This window comes from Protobothrops mucrosquamatus, unplaced genomic scaffold (assembly GCF_001527695.2).
Source record: "Protobothrops mucrosquamatus isolate PMUCROS unplaced genomic scaffold, P.Mucros_1.0 scaffold6363, whole genome shotgun sequence".
NCBI classification, from domain to species: domain Eukaryota; kingdom Metazoa; phylum Chordata; class Lepidosauria; order Squamata; family Viperidae; genus Protobothrops; species Protobothrops mucrosquamatus.
The window spans coordinates 261-14,677 of record NW_015392190.1 but is presented as its reverse complement, the minus strand read 5'-3'; the positions used below and the strand labels follow the sequence as shown (position 1 = coordinate 14,677).

At 45.4% G+C, this 14,417-nt stretch overlaps 1 protein-coding gene across 1 annotated transcript; it reads right to left on the bottom strand.

Annotated features, from left to right (window-relative positions):
• Positions 1–240: 240 nt before the first annotated feature.
• LOC114923672 (proline-rich transmembrane protein 3-like) lies at positions 241–14,093 on the bottom strand. The gene is made up of 4 exons (XM_029286959.1): positions 13,927–14,093; positions 12,872–13,548; positions 9,410–9,553; positions 241–2,174 (listed from the first exon to the last, which is right to left on the bottom strand). Exons 1-4 carry the CDS (start codon positions 14,091–14,093, stop codon positions 241–243), a joined length of 2,922 nt encoding a protein of 973 aa, XP_029142792.1.
• Between the last annotated feature and the right edge of the window lie 324 nt (positions 14,094–14,417).

Below are 14,417 nucleotides of genomic sequence, written 5' to 3'. Positions count from 1 at the left end.
CAGCTCTTAAAACTGGGAGGGTAGCAAGCGTAGGGTGTGCTTTTACTCATTATTACATGGTGGGCGCTACAAGCGAGGCCGGCCTGGCACCCACTCTCGGTCCATTTCACAAACGGTTGGGGCTGCAAAAGCCCCGCGGCTTTTAAAAAGGAAGTGGAATTGCTCTGAGCCCCACTCCCCAGCCTCCCAGCAGACTTCTCATTCCCCATGGCGGGCAGGCTTTTAGCCCCGCGTCCCAGCTCACAATTCAATGGTATCACTTGAGAGGCTGCGGGAATCCACTTGTTTGCTGAGCGCCAAAAAACTCTTCCGGGCCTCACGTTCGGAGTTTGGCGCACTGCCGGACAGCGCCGGAGGGAGATCCTCTGCCTGCTCCTGGAGCGGTTGGCTGGGCAGCTCCTCCGAGGGCAGGCTTTCGGGAGAGGACACCCCATGGCGCCAGGGGTTCCAGCTGATTTTCAGGGATGCCCGGGAGAAGGAGGTGCGCGAGAAGCTGCCCAGGGATGTGTCTGTGACTGGCTCACTGGCCAGGCCTTGGCTGACAAGATCTCCCACTGAGCTGGTCCGCGCTAAGCTGTACAGGCAATCGGGGTCGCTGCTCCGACGGGGCTGGGCCAGCAGTGGCTGGGCTGCGTGGGACAGTGTGGAGCAGTCGCCACGCAGCGAGGCACAGGAGTCCTGGCGCGCCGGGAAGCGCAGGCTGGAGCGTTGGAAGATGGAATCACGCACCAAATGCTCGCGGAAGAGCGCTTCGTCAATGCTGCGGCTCAGGTTAATGGGCGAGGGAGGGCGGAACTCCAGCTCAGCCAGCGAGAGGATTGACTCCCGCTCGAAACAGATGCTGGTGTAGGAGCGGCCCATCACTGCTGCCGCAGCCACATTGGGGCACTTGGGACTGTAGCCCGCATGCCTCGGAGAGGGGCTAGCACCTTGGCCGGCTCCCACTCGCAGGTCGTTGCTGTCCTTGAGAGCCCAGAGTAGCCCACTGGCGCGGGAGTTCAGGATCAAGTTATTGTTGAGGTTGTGACTGGGTATCTTCTCCAAGACCCCGCCAGGCCAGTTGTAGCAATTGTTGGGGTACTCTGTCACCTCAGCCTTGCGGTAGGCACAGAAGTAGCTCAGGAGCTTGGCCCAGCAAGAATGCTCGGTGGTGTCGTGGTGCTGGCAAAGTGCCTGCCAAGCCAGCGAGACCAGGATAAAGGAGAGTGCCAGTTCGCCAATCCGGAACCAGAACTGCACAAACCACCAGCCCCAAGTGAAAATGTCCGGCTGCCCCAATGCCCCTGAGAGCCACAGTACCCCATAAAACTGCAGGACGCAGCATGGCAGTATCAACCCACTGCTTGCCAAAAACACCCAGGCCTCCCGCCATATACCTGGCTCCAGGGTGCCCTCCATCCCCCTGCTGTGCCGCAGCAGCCAGTACACAAACACAGTGGCTGGCAGGAGGCAGAGACCAGCAGTGCAGGAAAGAGTGTGGAGTCCCACAGACACGGCTGAGTGCATTGGAGGGGACAACAAGTCAGCCCCCAAGAGCACGATGCTCTGTAGAGAGGTCAGCGCAGCCCAAAAGGACAAGCTCTGCCACCTGGGGGGCAAGACCTGCAGCCGGGCCTGATGAACCAGACGGAGCAGAAGCACCGTGAAGGTGCTCAGCAGCAGAGGGAAGGGTGCAGTGTACAACAGTCGCATTGCACGGGCAGGCAGCCGGCCCAGGGAGCCATAGGGGTCAGCCAGGAAGAACGTGGCCCGCAGTACCCCAAACATCAGGAGCAGGGCACTGGCAGCCAGGACATAGGGGAGCTGCGACCCATGCAAAGAAAGGGATACCCCCAGGCATGCCAAGCTCAACAGGCTTAGCAGCAGAAAGAGCACCCCAGTGCCGTAGACATGCAGCGCCCAGGCAAAACTCAGCGTCTGCTCAAGTTCCCCCCAGCGCAGCAGAGTCTTGTTGGGCAGGAGCTGGTGGCAGGTGCTTCCAAGACGGGGGCAAGGTGGACTGGAAGCAAGGGGCATGGCAGGCAGGCTTGGATCCGGCTTAGGCAACTGAGGAAGCTGCACAACTCTTTGGGTGGTGACTTGGATTAATCCACGGCGAGGGGTAGCTGGAACACGAACAGATGAAGTGGAGACCACAGTGCTGCTTTGCCCAGAAGGGTGCTTCCAAGCTGCATCTGAAAATAAGAAAGAGGCACATGCATGATCAAGACTTAGGAAGCACCAGGCTTGCAGTACCACACAATTTTCTGATTCCTTGTCATTCTGGCCTCTGCCCACAATAACAAAACAGACAGTAGCATGCGTGGCTGTCATGCCTCCGTCGGAGCCTGAATCTGCGGAGGAAAATGAACTGGAACGGGACCCTATGGAGGTTGAGGGAGAGGTGTCTGTGGTTTCAGAGGAATGTGGGGAAGAGCAGGCCGAGGCAGGCCAGGGCCCTTCAGGATTGAGACAGGATGAACAGGAGAGACAGAGTTCAGGCGATGAGCAAGGGCCACCCCCACCTGATCCTAGAGCACAGAGAGTGGAAAGAAGGAGGGAACAATGCAGGCAGGCTCAACTACTCGGGAGGAGAGCGTCCCGCCCCTCTCCACAAGGCACACCTGGAGTGAGATTTAAGGAGACGCTATGGGGAGAGGCATTTGTCAGGAACAAACGCTAATTCCTTGGAGTTTTGTGTGTGTTGTTGCTGATATCTTGTTCTGTGACTTTTGCTTGGAAACCCAGAAACTCTGACCTTTGGATTGGCTGACAACATTGCTTGGATGTTCAAAAATCTCGGACTGTATTTTGGCTTCCCTTTTGAAACTGCTCAGGCAAGCGTGTATTCACACAGACTCATTAGGTTTATGATGTATGTGTCATTCCTTGTTATCTCCGTGGTCTTGAGTAAATTCCTCTCCTAATCAGACTGTATGTGAAACTACTTGCAGCCAGAGGCGGCTGAAGGTGTATGTGTCTTCCTTTGTTTGGAGACTTGCCAGAAACGTGGGAGCATTTGGGGAAAATTTGGAGCAATTAAAAGGCGGTTTGAATTGCCAGCTGACTGCATTGCCTCTGTGCTGTGCCCTGGGTCATCACAGTGGCATTTGTTTGTTAAGGTGCAGTACAAGTCCAGAATACAGTACTAAAATCTACACATTTCTTGTGATGATAATCATGAATTAAATTTAACCTTTATTTTATCCAAAAGTTTAATCTTCTTCTTTAAATAGGAAGCAACAAATGAGAGTTGCCAGACCTCTCCACGCCAGAAGGGCAATGCAAGCTGGGAAGTTGAATATATTTCCCACATACTGGAGCGGTTTCAGAGGTCTGTATTTTTCTTGCTCCTCCCTTATTTTTTCTTTCAAAAAAAATACATAAAAAATACATGGTTGAAGAATTTGATGTGATGTAGAATTTAGTAAACTTTGTAAGATTTTTTTTTTTTAAAGTGTAGATTTGGAGCTAAATTGAAAATGTCCCTGTTCTGCTCATTGATCTGCCTTCAAGAACTAGCAGAATTATTTACAAATATTAAAAACAGGGCCTTGCAGGAGTGACCCTTCTAAAGATATGTGGGAATGACTTGAGGAGACAGGCGGAAGAATCACAGCCTAGATCAGGGATCTCCAAACTTGCTGGCTGGGGAATTCTGGGAGTTGAAGTCCCCAAATCTTAAAGTCATAAACAAGCCAAGGTTGCCTACCCCTGGCCGAGATAATGGTCAGATAAACTAAACCTGAGTCTGAAGGAGGGATGGGGTGGAGAAAGTGCCTCACAAGGCTTCCTCCCTAGTTTTCAGGAGAGTATAAAAATAAGGGAGTGGAAAGATAATTTCAGATTGCAGATGATTCTGTTACAGATAATCCTTGGTTAATACCATTTGTTCAGTGACCATTAAAAAACTACAATGGTGCTGAACAAGGAGATTTACAACCGGTCCTTGTATTTGCAGCCGTTGCAGTGTTCCCATGGTCACGTGATTGGGATTGAGGCACCTGGCTCACAATTACATCAGGGGTCATGAGTTTATAATAATAAAGTTGGGACCTTGGAGGTCATCTAGTCCAACCCCCTGCTCAGGCAGGAAACCCTATACCAGTGTTTCTCAACCTTGGCAACTTTACGATGTGTGGACTTCAACTCCCAAAATTCTCCAGCTAGCAACACTAACTGGAGAATTCTGGGAGTTGAAGTCCACACATCGTAAAGTTGCCAAGGTTGAGAAACACTGCCCTATACCATTTCAGACAAATGGCTGTCCAATCTCTTCTTAAAAACTTCCAGTGTTGAAGCCTTCACAGCTTCTGGAGGCAGGCTGTTCCACTGATTAATTGTTCTAACTGTCAGGATGTTTCTCCTTAGTTCTAGGTTGCTTCTCTCTTCGGTTAGTTTCCACCCGTTGCTTCATGTCCTGCCTTCAGGTGCTTTGGAAAATAGCTTGACTCCCTCTTCTTTGTGGCAGCCCCTGAGATATTGGAACACTGCTATCGTGTCACCCCTCGTCCTTCTCTTTGTTAAACTAGACATACCCAGTTCCACAACTTTTCTTTATATGTTTTAGCCTCCAGTCCCCTAATCATCTTTGTTGCTCTTCCCTGTACTCTTTCTAGAGTCTCAACATCTTTTTTACATCGTGGTGACCAAAACTGGATGCGGTATTCCAAGTGTGGCCTTACCAAGGCATTGTAAAGTGGTATTAATACTTCACGTGATCTTGATTCTATCCCTCTGTTAATGTAGCCTAGCAGTGTGTTGGCTTTTTTGGCAGCTGCAGCACATTGCTGGCTCAGATTGCCCTTTGCAACTTTCATGTACAGCTTTTGACAAGCAGAACCAATGGGGAAGCTGGTAGGAAGTCACATATGGTGATTGTGGAACATCATGCTTAATGACCATCCGGGATCTACTTAATAACCTCGACTGGAACTGCCAAGTTGGTGTGGTCATGTGACACCTTGCTTTATAACTATGTCACTTGGTGACAGAATTGCTAGTCCCAATTGCCATCATTAACTAAAGACCTGTAGTGTAACTTAGCAATAAAGGTAATGTTACTATTCATGGCTGATGCTTCTTGAATAGACTTCCTCAAAGAGCTGACATCCCCTTGAACATATCCCCTCAGAATTTTTTTGGGCAATTTTTTAAGCAGGCATGGCTTATAGGCAGATTGGCTGGGTTCCTATGAGTATCTACTGCAAAGTAAGTCTCTGCTTAGAATTCCTGGACAATAAATATTTGTTTAAAACCATTTTCGTGGAGTTTATGCTATCTGGATCAGAACTATAATGTATCTCAGTTCACGGTGCCAGAATATGGTTTTAAACAAATGTTTATTCTGGAAGAGACTTACTTTGCAGTACATATATCCGGTCATATTCATATCTGTCCATTCTCATAGGTAAAAAGGAATAAATCCCCATCTCAGCTAGGCATGGTTACAGATGCCAATCGATGCGTGCATGATGCTCGATTAAATAAAGGCTTTTACAACCCTGGCACGGACATCCTGTAATTAACTTTGAAGTCCCTCCCACTGACTAGATAAGATATAGGGCTGACTAACAACTAAACTACATTTCCCAGAGGCCATCTCTTAAGGAGACAATGTGGCGCCCAACGTGGGGCATGAACCCACGTTAAGTTGCTCAAAGCTTTTGATATGTTGAGCAACACAAGAAGCCATACTGAATGAATGAATAAATGAATGAACACTTTTGAATGTCATGGCGTAATATAGGTAGAATATACATACATTAATATGACCAGACTTGCAAGCTTGTGTCTACCAGGCATATCTGACCTCAGTTCTCAGGCTGGCTGGCAACTGAAAACAAAGCACATTTGGAAGGCACTAGGAAGCTTAAGACTGTTCTAGATTTTGCTGGTGGTGTAAAAATGGGAAGGTTCAAATGACAAATACGATATGGTTGGTTCATCAAGGGGTAACTTTTTGGGATAGTAGTTCCAAATAGTTTTAATGCATATAAGTAGATTTGTGAGGAAATCTTTAAATGTTAAAGATAATAATAATAATAATAATAATAATAATAATAATAATAATAATAATAATAATAATAATAGTAGTAGTAGTAGTAGTAGTAGTAGTAATAATGATAAAGTTGGAAGGGACCTTGGAGGTCATCTAGTCCAACCCCCTGCTCAGGCAGGAAACCCTATACCATTTCGGACAAATGGCTGTCCAGTTTCTTCTTAAAAACTTCCAGTGTTGGAGCATCCACCACTTCTGGAGGCAGGTTGTTCCACTGGTTAATTGTTCTAACTCCCAGGAAGTTTCTCCTTAGTTCTAGGTTGCTTCTCTCCTTGATTAGTTTCCACCTGTTGCTTCTTGTCCTGCCTTCAGGCGCTTTGGAGAATAGCTTGACTCCCTCTTCTTTGTGGCAGCCCCTGAGATATTGGAACACTGCTATCATGTCCCCCCCTCGTCCTTCTCTTCGTTAAACTAGACATACCCAATTCCAGCAACCGTTCCTTATATGTTTTAGCCTCCAGTCCCCTAATCATCTTTGTTGCTCTTCTCTGCACTCTTTCTAGAGTCTCAGCATCTTTTTTACATCCTGGTGACCAGGATCTCTGAGATGTTAATGTGATGTTGAATAATATAGTAAACCTTTGGAATCTGTTTATCAGAAATTATGGCTGTATCAAGCATGGGTAAAAGAGGTAAAAGAATTATACTGAGAAACTGGAAAAGTCATATTATTCCAGATGTTAAGGAAATGTGTGACTTATCTGTTATGGAAAAAACAGTATTTTCTACTAATCAAAAAATGGAATGTATACTACTATAGCAGAGATTTTTGTAATGTTTTATAATCATATTTTTATTGTTTGTATTATAGCATTGTACGGTATCAGTAGTTTCTTTTCTTTAGCTAGTTTGGATTTTTTTTAAAAATAGTTTCTTTCCTGTGGGCTTTCCCCCCATTTTCACACAGTTTCATTTAATAGTATGGATTGTTTTTAGTGCTTTTAGGTGTTTTCTCAATTTTCTTGTGATTTCTATTTTGAAACCTAAATACATATTTTAAAAGCTTGTTCTAAACTTACCTTACCCCTTTCATTATTAATTCTGGTCTATAGTTACTGCCTTCTTTGAAATATGGTTGTTCTTCTTTTGAAATATGGTTGTTCTATCTCATCTATTCTATACTGAGGCTTTCTCAGCTCAAACCATGAGAAAAGGTATCCTCCAACCCTTTATTATTGTTAAGAGAAAAATAATAATAATAATAAAAAGCTGTCTAAGAAAATAAGATGGTAATCGTACTCCCAGTTGTATAATAACTTGGCAGTGAATAATCGGATTCACAACTTAGTTGTGAATAATTGGACCTGAATCAGCAATGGAGAAACTGGTCCATTGCAAGGATCCTCCCATACAAGGCACGAAAACAGTGTCTCATCAGATGCCAGAGGAGCTGCTGAATCAGCTTTGTAGTGTCTACGAGGCAGAGTTTGAATACATAATGGATTATGGGGAGGAGCTGTAGCTGTGGATGCAAGCATAGTATTTTCTAACTCTCATAGCTCTTTATAGTAAAAGTATTTATTTATTTACATTATTTATTAAATGAATTTATAAAAACCACCTAGGGCAGTGATGGTGAACCTTTTAGAGACTGAGTGCCCAAACTGCAACCCAAAACCCACTTATGCATCGTCGGGTGCCGGGTGGGTGTGGCCCATTGGGTGGGTATGGCCCATTGGGTGGGCATGGCTGCAGTGGTAACGGCAGACTTGGTGGGACTAAAAAGTTCAGTCAATCAATTCCAACTTTGCAAGACCTTTTTTTTTCCCGCGAGAAGTTGAAATTGACTGATTGAACCTTTTTTTTTTTTGTACATGGCAGTGGAGGCCTAAAGCGAAAAGGTTTTATAAAACCCAGCTGAAGGCCTAGGACTGGGGCAACGGCGCGCGTGCCCATAGAGAGGGCTCTGAGTGCCGCCTCTGGCACCCGTGCCATAGGTTCGCCACCACTGACCTAGGGGACTCTAGGCAGCTTACAACATTAAAATCCATAACATAAAAACCCTATGCCTCTACCCCACCCCACCTCACCCCCGCAGCATGGCAGCAGCAGCAGCGACACATTTATTTATTAAACAATAAGTGATCTCCTATCGGATACCCTTTCAAACAGAGATATCAGGGATCAACACTGATTTCATATACCACCCAAATCATATGAATTTGATTTATCGCAGAATCAATGTGGTACTTAAGGCAAATTCTAAACTCCACTCTGATTCCTCTCCAGTTTTAGCTTCATGAGGTGACCAGAAACAGCCCAGAAGCGAGGGTTGCTCTGGGGCCCTTGTCTGGAATCGAGGCCCGCCAGGAACAATATACCAGATGCTCTGCATACAAAGTCATTACAAATCAAATGCTGGATTACTGAAATCCATCAGCAGCGGGGTATGAATTCAACCATCCACTTAGAAATCAGAGCATCTCTGAGGGAGAGATGGAAGCGTTCATCTGAGGCCTAAAGCCATTCTGATGCACAGCGCAGTATCTCTCCAACTCAAAACCTCTCCTCCTGTTTTGCAGAGGCAGAATAACTCATGCAGCATTCATCAGCGTCAACATCAAAATATCAGCCAATTCAGCTTTTTCCCACCACAGCAAGCTTAACCATTGCTTTGGAACTCTGCTCCAGCAATAATGGGATTCAGCTCCTTCAATAGCATTCCCACTCTATTATTAAAATAGATTATTTATAGGCCATTGACAGGGTAAATGGCACCTTTCAGCATACTGAAAGCCGCGAACTTGCTCTTAGTTCCTAATCCAAAATTTAAGAGTGGCAGAAGACCGTGGGTGCAATGTCTCAAGAGCAAGAAGAAAAAGGAAGAAATAATTCAAGAGTAAATCTAGAGTTTGGTACGGTTTTTGTCTCTTATACTTCTGAGAAAAAATAGACTCAGTTTCTTAATCTGGAATTTGTACTTAATGTTGATGAAGTAAGACCAGTTCTTACTATCTTTGCCTCTTCTAGATATTTTCAAATCAGCTGATATAACCAAGATGCCTTTCTTCCTCTCATCCAGCAGGTTTCTTAAGTGTATTAGGTTAAGAAATAGTGACTGACTCCAGAGAGAGTTACAACTGACTGCAGAATTCTCAAGTCCTACTCTGGTATTCAACCATGGCACTCCCTCGTCTTAAAATAAACTATACTTGTCAACAGAAGTTCCATCTGTGTGTTCAGTTGATTTCTAATTCCATGGAATTGAGTGTGAACAAGAGGATCCTTCATATACACACACGTGCACACATACTCTTACACACACTGTGTGTGCGTTTAGCCATTGTGGGGAACAAGATGCTGACCTAGACAATTTTGGTCTGATCTGCCAAGGTTCTCTCCATGTTAAAAAAAAAAAATCTCACTTACCTGAATGCTTGGTTCCAGCATTATCCTGAAATTTTGAGGGGCTCTGTCCTGGAGTAGAGGAGCCAAAATATGTGAGAGAGACTTTGGGGTTCACCGCTCCCCTGACTCGTTGGGGCTCTGCAATATCTCGCATTTCTCCAGTTCCTGAAAAGAAAGGAAAAGGCCTGAGTGAAACCAAACATTTGATGGTCTCTAAGGTTGACTACCCCTGGCCTACAATGTTGTCCTGGTTGGGGTAGAACAGCAAAAGTTGCCAAGGGGAAAAAAATTCCTCCAAGTTAGCCTGACATTCATGATAGACAGCTTGCTGGTATCTTTCCCATCATTCCTGATTTTAAATAATTAAATAGTTGGATGCCTCGTCCTTACACCTCAGATCTGAGACTTGGGGCCACCTAACGATAAGGCTGGTCCTTTGGCCTCTCCATCTGCTTCTGCCCCAAGGGAGACCTCTCCACTTTGACCTCCTTCTTCTGCCCTAGTTCCTCTCAGAAGTTCTGTTCTCAAGGAAGGTTATTCCGAACAGAGGAAGGGGATGAAGGAGATTCTTCTAGCAGCTCTTTGAAACATCACATCAAAGGCAGGAGTTGTGGGGTTTTTTTAAACTTCCCAGCCTAATGCAAACCATCTTTATCCTACTTGGGTTTTTCAAGATCAACTAGCTGCTTTGTAATAATAAATACAACGCATGATCAGCTTAATGATCACAATTAAACTACCTTATGCAGGTTTAGAGATCGCCTCCCCCTCCTGCAAATCCATCATCAGCTCCAAAAGAACCCCACCCTGAAATATTCCTACCAGCTCTTCCCATTATTCCCAACTGCCCGCCCATCCCATGTTTCTTTCATCGCAACCAAATATGTCGGCATTCTAATGAAAGGAGTCACTTACTCATATGCCAACCTGCCAGCTGAATACATATTGTATCCAGGGTCAAGTTGAATGCAGTTTCATTGTACACCCTCCTCCCTTCCAGGCACATTCAATATTCACAACCACACCAGTTGCTCTTCTTCTTCTCATACTAAACCAAGTAACAAAGGATGACACTTGAAATCGATGTGATCGTCAACAACAACAAAAAGGGGTCTATGACAATTCGCCGCGGCCAACTCGCTACGGGACAAGAGTTACACTAATATCAAAGGAATGGTGAAACAGAATCCTTAAAGAAGGGACAGAATGAAATGTGAATAGCAAAAATTAAAATATTTTTTATGTATTTTAAATAATTAAATAGAATTGTCCCGCAGCAAATTGTCCTGTGGTGAGTTGGTTGTAGCAAGTTGTCCCATTCCGAAAAAAAGCGGGTCTTGTTTGAATGGTAACCAACCAGCTGAGCCTTCCTCACTTCTCTGAGCTCCATTTTCTTTTCCGAATTTCATCTCTGGCTGCTGCTGAACATATTCAGCCTTTCTTCTGGCCTACCGGAGGGGTTCTTTGGTTAACCGTCCTTCTTATGAAAAACTGGTGGGTGAGTATGGAAATCTAGCTGGCATTTCCCTCTTGCTTTCAGACTCTCCATTTGGCTGTGTTGTTATTGGAGGTTGTTGCTTATGATCATAAGAAGGATGATCATCTTTTAGGAAGTAGCCAAACACAACCAAGGAGTAAAGGGAGGAGGAGGAGGAGGAGGAGGAGGAGGAGGAGGATTATTCAAACAAATAGTGAAGTGGATGATATTCAGTACTCTGGGCTAACAAGCTCCAGAATGTTTATTTTATAAAAAATAACAGATCCTTCATATCTCTAGCTTTCTGCAACCAATAAAGAAGCTTATAGATTAAATATTGTTGGAATATGGCCAAAAGAATAGATAAAGCTTGTAAAAGGGCCCTATAGTAAGAGGAATAAGATATATAAGTATTATAATAATTTTAGACTATATGAAATGTTAAGACATTGAGAGGGTCTATTTAAATGAAAACTTTGGATATTTAAAGATAATGAATTTTGAGAAAACTATGACTGATAAGAGTAGTTTGAATACTGAGGGGAAACTAAGCTTCAATAAGAATCTTGAAAACAGGGCATATAATGATTTATCAAGATGACTTTTATAAATACAATGGAAATAAGCTGATTAAAAAACATGTTATATGTTGATATTATTACATGCATAAATACTAAAAAAATGTTTATATTCAACTTGGTTTGTACTGAAAATATTAAGAATTATATTTGTTTAATGTAGACAAAAGGAGAATATTACAGGAAGAAGAGAGGATCAAGAAATATATTACTAACATATTGATTGAAGACATTATCATTGTTTTAAATATATGAACTCAATCAACACACTGTTCACGAAGCACTAAAGATTGTTACTGTAAAAAATTAATAATATATATATATATTTTAAAAGAAGCTTAATAGAGAGGCATTTATCTTGTAGGTTAGGATGACTCTGGTAGCATCTTTTCTGACAGAAACAAATTTAATTAAAAATGCATAAGCTTTGGTGAGCTCAGCTCAGCTCAGCTTCTGCTTTTTAATTCAATTTGTTAGTCAGAACAGGTGCATCCAGGCTCCTGACAGCGTCTTCTAAGTTAGTTAATCCTTTCCCTGGGAATGCTACTCTTGGAAGTGAAAGATGCATTTATATTACAGATAGTCCTCGATTTACAAACCACAATTGGGACCAGAATTTCCATTGCTAAGCAAGGCAGTTAAGTGAATTGTGCCCAACGTTATGACCCCCCCCCCCCGGAGTTGTTAAGCAAACCACTGCACTTGTTACCTGAATCACAGAGCAAGTTAAGCCAGGGGTCTTCAGACTTGGCCCTTTTATGACTTGTGGACTTCAACTCCCAGAATTCCTCAGCCAGGCACGCTGGCTGAGGAATTCTGGGAGTTGAAGTCCATAAGTCATAAAAGGGCCAAGTCTGAAGACCCCTGAGTTAAGCGAATCCAGCTTCCTCCATTGACTTTACTTGTCAGAGGTTAGTTGGGGGTTAGTTGCAAATGGCAATCACATGACCCCCCTAGGATGCTGCAACCATGGTAACTTACATGCCTGCTGCAAAGCGCCTGAATTCTGGTCACGCAACCGTGAGGATGCTGCGATGCTTATGTGAGGATCGGCCATAACTCTCTTTTTTCATTGCCATTGTAACTTTGAAGAGTTGCCAAAAGAATGGTTGTAAGCTGGGGACTATCTGTGTCATGATTCTCCCCTTTCATTCAATATGTGCCCTCCGAGAGCCCGATCCTCGATCCTTAACCAGGTTTTCTCCTGAACTCCCAACCTTTTCTTGCTTCCCTGTCATCGGGCCAGATCCCGGCTCCCCAGGGCACTTGGTGTCTCTCTTCTCCTAGCGTTCTTGCCACCTCTTGCCTTCTCCTGCCCAGTTCTCCTCCTATTCCCAGGACAGGAGACAGGTGTGAGAGTCTGGGTGAGAACGTTCAACAGCAGAAGATCCCTTCAAGTACGGAAACCAATGGCAAATCTAAACCTACCTGGGGTAGCAGAGCTGCCGTGGAAGGTGGTGGTTTCCATTCCAGCCGTGTCCCAAAGTCCTGGCTGCTGGGTGGTATCGATGATCAGATTCCAATGGGTGCTCCTTTGATGAAGGTTGGGTTCTTGGGGTGTCACCTCTGACAATGAAGGGGTGAAAGGGACAGGGAAGTGGTCATCCGAAACAGGTGAATGGAAGTCTGCTGGGCTTTGCCTTTGCGCCTTCCCAATCAGTGGGGTGACTATTCCTTCCTGAGAGGTGGAAGTCACTGGTGGTCTATCCCTGTCTTGCCCAGGGAGATTCTGAGTATCTCCAACTGCCTGAACCACAGGCCTAAGGTGAGACGTAGAACGTTCCTCCTGGCCGAGGAGGCCACTATGCACCTGTCTACTCTTGTATGAAGCCAAATATTTTACCGTGGTTAGATTCCGGCCCAGCAGCTCCTGCTCTGGCACTCTGTTTTCCAGCCATCCTCTTGAAGCACCAGCCTTAAGATCAGCATCTTCAACCACCTCCCATTTGACATGAGATCTGCTAACAGGAAAGGTTGCCAAGGGAATGGTGGACACGGTGGGCCTGGGGCTTAAGGTAGTGGCTGGGAGGCCGTCTTTGAACCCTGTTTGGTGGAGGCTGGGCAAGGATCCCTCCCGGGAGACAAGTAATTCTGAGGCTCGTGGCCTGGGCGAAGTGGAAAGAGGTGCCACCACAGAGGTGGACATGTTTCTCTTTGACATGCCAGAAGAAGGAAGAGGGCGCTTTTTCTTCTTCTGCTTTGGACTTGGTTCCCAAATTATACCACCAGTATCCTCAACCTCTCCCTGAACCTCAAAAAAGCCTTCGGTTGGCAGAACAAGGCTCTCCTCAGTCAAGTGGGGAGCTAAACTTCCACCAGAAGAACCAGCTGGTGTCCCCTTTGCAGGGAGTTTGAACCTCCTCTTGGGTTTTGCAGCTCTAGGGTGGCCCACTGGCCTGGCACTTTGCCTGTTCTCATTCCTCAGTTCCCCGTCTCCACTAGAGAACTCACGGGCAGAGGAATCTACGCGGGGAATGACTGACAGTGCCCTCCGAGGGGGCCCTTTGGAGGAGACTTCCAACAGAGGTGACTCTGGGACAGAATTCAGAGACAAGTGCCGGGTAGAGTTCTCTGGACTTGGGAGGTACAAAGCCAGGAGTAAGGCAGGTAAGAGCAGGCTCCAGACCAGGAACAACCCCAGGGCAGCCATCCTTGGTGAGAGACAGCAGGTCACTCAATATCCAGCCTGGTCACGGCTGCTCATGCTTCATCCTGTGGATAGGAACATTTGTGATTGTGGGAATGAAGGAGTAAGAAGACGATCTGAAGCCAAGAAATGGAGCAACACGAGGCAAGGGAAACAATTCAGTGACAAAGATTACAACAGCCAGTTTGCGGAGAAGGGTAGAGAAAAGGGGGGAAGCCGAATGAAATGGAGGGGAGGGAGGGAGGAAGGAAGGAAGCTGCAAGCAAGGATGATGTAAGATAGTCCATGGCCGCACTCATACTGAGGCACATGGATGTAAATTTGACT

Bases quoted from the DNA above. Each gene is read 5' to 3' on its own strand.
- LOC114923672 (XM_029286959.1), bottom strand. From the start codon at position 14,093: ATGGCTGCCCTGGGGTTGTTCCTGGTCTGGAGCCTGCTCTTACCTGCC. The intron at 9,554-12,871 runs GTAGGTTTAGAT...CTTTCTTTTCAG, and splicing joins CGGCAGCTCTGCTACCCCAG to GAACTGGAGAAATGCGAGAT. The intron at 2,175-9,409 runs GTAAGTGAGATT...TCTTATTTTCAG, and splicing joins TGCTGGAACCAAGCATTCAG to ATGCAGCTTGGAAGCACCCT.